Raw genomic sequence first — 3,022 nt, 5'->3', positions numbered from 1 at the left:
TAAATACCGCCGTTTGTCTACGAGGCTGCGTGTTAGTCAGCCATGTATATATAGAGAGGTGTATTCCTTAATTTGCAAGTGGCAGAGCCGCGTTGGTTCAGCCTTTTTCCCCTTTCCCATTTCAAACCAGGGCTTCCTCCACCCCACACAGGCAAGGCAGCTGTGGGGCCATAGACCAGCAGGGTGCCCTTTGTCCCCACAGAAAGCGACTGGGGGAAGAGTGGGTGCTTGCAAGCACATTCCTGGCTCTGGCACAGCTGAATCTGTCCCCAGTCTGATACCGAGCCGAGACTGGGGCCCCACCACCCCACTCGGCCAAGCTGGGGTGCAGGGATCCCTTCCAGCTCAGGGTATTTTATATTCTGTCAGGGATGTGGGATGTGGCTGGGAGGGACCAGGGCATGTGCAGGAAGCACCTTCATCCTCATCCATCACCCTCCCTTTTCCTGCAGGGCTGTGGTGTAACTACACTCATCCCACTTCAGGGACAGGGATAGTGCCATGGCTTGGTGGCCCAGTGGGACCGTGTAGGTGGCCCTGCATGGCTATGTCCAGGTGCCTCAGTGACCATACAAACATAGAATATTCTGAGGTGGAAGGGACACATAAGGATTGAGTCCAACTCATGGCCTTGCACAGGACAGCCCCAACAATCCCACCATGTGCCTGAGAGTGTTGTCCAAATGTTTCTTGAATTCTGTGAGGCTTGGTGCTGTGACCACTTCCTTGGGGAGCCTGTTCCAGTGCCCAAACACCCTCTGGGTGAGGAACCTTGCTCTGACATCCAGCCTAACCCTCCCCTGACACAGCTCCATGCCATTCCCTCAGGGCCTGTCACTGAGGTGCTCCAGCTTGCTGCCTGGGCTATTTTGGGGCTTTTTCACCCCTAAGTAAAGCCTCTGGCACCCAGTGAGGCTGTGAAGAAATTAAGAGGAATAAAATCCAGCTTATTCCCGCCCCTCATGGAAGCTCTTTTTTCTTCCACAGCTCCTGCATTTTCCTCTGCAAGCCCCTGGATGGAAAAGTGGGTGCACGCATTGCTCACAGGCTGCTGAGCAGAAAAAGTTGGCTTTTATCCTCTTAATCTCTTCACAGCCTCACTGGGTGCCAGAGGCTTTTCTTAGTGGCAGAAAAAGCCCCAACACAGCCAAGGCAGCAAGCTGGAGCATCCCAGTGACAGGCCCTGAGGGAATGGCATGGAGCTGTGTCAGGGGAGGGTTAGGCTGGATGCCAGAGCAAGGTTCCTTACCTAGAGGGTGGCTGGGCACTCAACAGGCTCCCCAGGGAGGTGGTTGCATCATCAAGGCTGGCAGAGCTCAAGAAACATTTGGACAAGACTCTCAGGCACATGGTGGGACTTTTGGGGGTGTCCTGTTCGGGGCAAGGAGTTGGGCTTGATGATCCTTGTGGGTCCCTTCCAACTCAGGGAATAAAATTTATATTCTGTCAGGGATGTGGGATGCGGCTGGGAGGGACCAGGGCATGTGCGGGAAGCACCTTCATCCTCATCCATCACCCAGTGCCTCGGGGTGACACGGCGACCCCTAAACCGAGACCCCCAGCTCGCAGCCCCCCCAGCACGGAGGTGGCCGGGGGCTCCCCGGCGGGCTCGGGGCTGCCGTTCGCCGCGGCCGGGGGTGGAGGAAGGAAGGAGATGGAACTCGACAGCTGTGCGCGGGACAGGGAAATTTTCCACCCGAAGCAGATACCGGGATAAATATAAACCACCTCTGGGATGGCTCTTGGCCGGGATCCCCGGCCAGGGGAGGGTAGGGCAGGGTCACCCCTGGGAACCCGGGAGGCGCCCGCTGACACCGCACATCGTGTGCGGGGTTCACCCTGGCTCACACCGCACATCGTGTGCGGGGGTCACCCCCAGCTCACACCGCACATCGTGTGCGGGGTTCATCCTGGCTCACACCGCACATCGTGTGCCGGGTTCACCCTGGCTCACACCGCACATCGTGTGCCGGGTTCACCCTGGCTCACACCGCACATCGTGTGCCGGGAGGATCCCTGCTGATACCGGGCCCCGCGGAGAGGAGGAGGGCTCTGCTCCCGGGACAGGGGTGCAGGGGAGGATCCCGGCTGACACCGATCCCGCCGGGACCGGCCCGGAGCGGGCCGCGAGTGCCCTCCAGTGGTCCCGGGAGGGAGAAGAGAAGGAGGAGGAGGAGGAGAAGGAGAAAGAGGAGGAGGAGGATGACGAGGAGACGGCAGCGGCAGCCCCGGGCCGGGACCGCGGGGGACGCGGGTGGCAGCCGGGCCCAAAGGGGGTTTGGGGACGCGGAAGGGGTTGCCCAGAGAAGCTGTGGCTGCCCCATCCCTGGAAGTGTCCGAGGCCAGGTTGGATGGAGCTTGGAGCACCCTGGGACAGTGAGAGATGTCCCAGCCCATGGCGGGGGGGGGACTGGATGATCTTTAAGATCCACCCCCTTAACCTGTCCCCCTGTGCTGGACACTGGTGAGGTCACACCTTGAATCCTGTGTCCAGTTCTGGGCCGCTCAATACAGGAAGGACATTGAGATGCTGGAGCAAGTCCAGAGAAGGGCAGCAGAGCTGGAGAAGGGTCTGGAGCACAGGAGTCTGGTGAGGAGCGGCTGAGGGAGCTGAGGAGGCTCAGGGGAGATCTCGCTCTCCACAACCCCCTGACAGGAGGGTGGAATGAGCTCAGTGACAGCCCCTTCTCCCAGGCAACAAGCGACAGGATGAGAGTAAACGGCCTCCACGTGCGGCAGGGGAGGTTTAGATTTGATATGAGGAAAGTTTTTGTACGGAGAGGGTTGTCAGTCTTTGGGACAGGCTGCCCAGGGCAGGCACATCCCTGTAAGCGCTCACAAAACGCGTGGATGTGGCACCTGGGGACATGGTTTAGTGGTGGACATGTTGGTGCCGCTGGGGGAACGTTTGCACTCGGTGATCTCGGAGGTCTTTCCCAACCCAAACCAATCTGTGATTCTACGTCATGTCGCCGCTCGCCGACATGCGGATCCGCGGCCGCCCGGAACCCTCGTGCGGCGC

The 3,022-nt window shown here is 59.6% G+C and overlaps 1 protein-coding gene across 1 annotated transcript in view; it reads left to right on the top strand.

The window, feature by feature from the left end:
- Window positions 1–1,459: 1,459 nt before the first annotated feature.
- Window positions 1,460–3,022, top strand: part of ACBD6 (acyl-CoA binding domain containing 6) — an 83,158-nt gene continuing 81,595 nt past the window's right edge. Inside the window, exons 1-2 of the mRNA XM_017737402.1 lie at window positions 1,460–1,670; window positions 2,556–2,590. Of these exons, the coding sequence (XP_017592891.1) occupies window positions 1,460–1,670; window positions 2,556–2,590 (246 nt within the window). The remainder of the gene's footprint in view (window positions 1,671–2,555; window positions 2,591–3,022) is intronic.

This window comes from Corvus brachyrhynchos, unplaced genomic scaffold, assembly GCF_000691975.1.
Source record: "Corvus brachyrhynchos isolate BGI_N302 unplaced genomic scaffold, ASM69197v1 scaffold466, whole genome shotgun sequence".
NCBI classification, from domain to species: domain Eukaryota; kingdom Metazoa; phylum Chordata; class Aves; order Passeriformes; family Corvidae; genus Corvus; species Corvus brachyrhynchos.
This window is presented reverse-complemented; position numbering and strand designations above follow the sequence as displayed.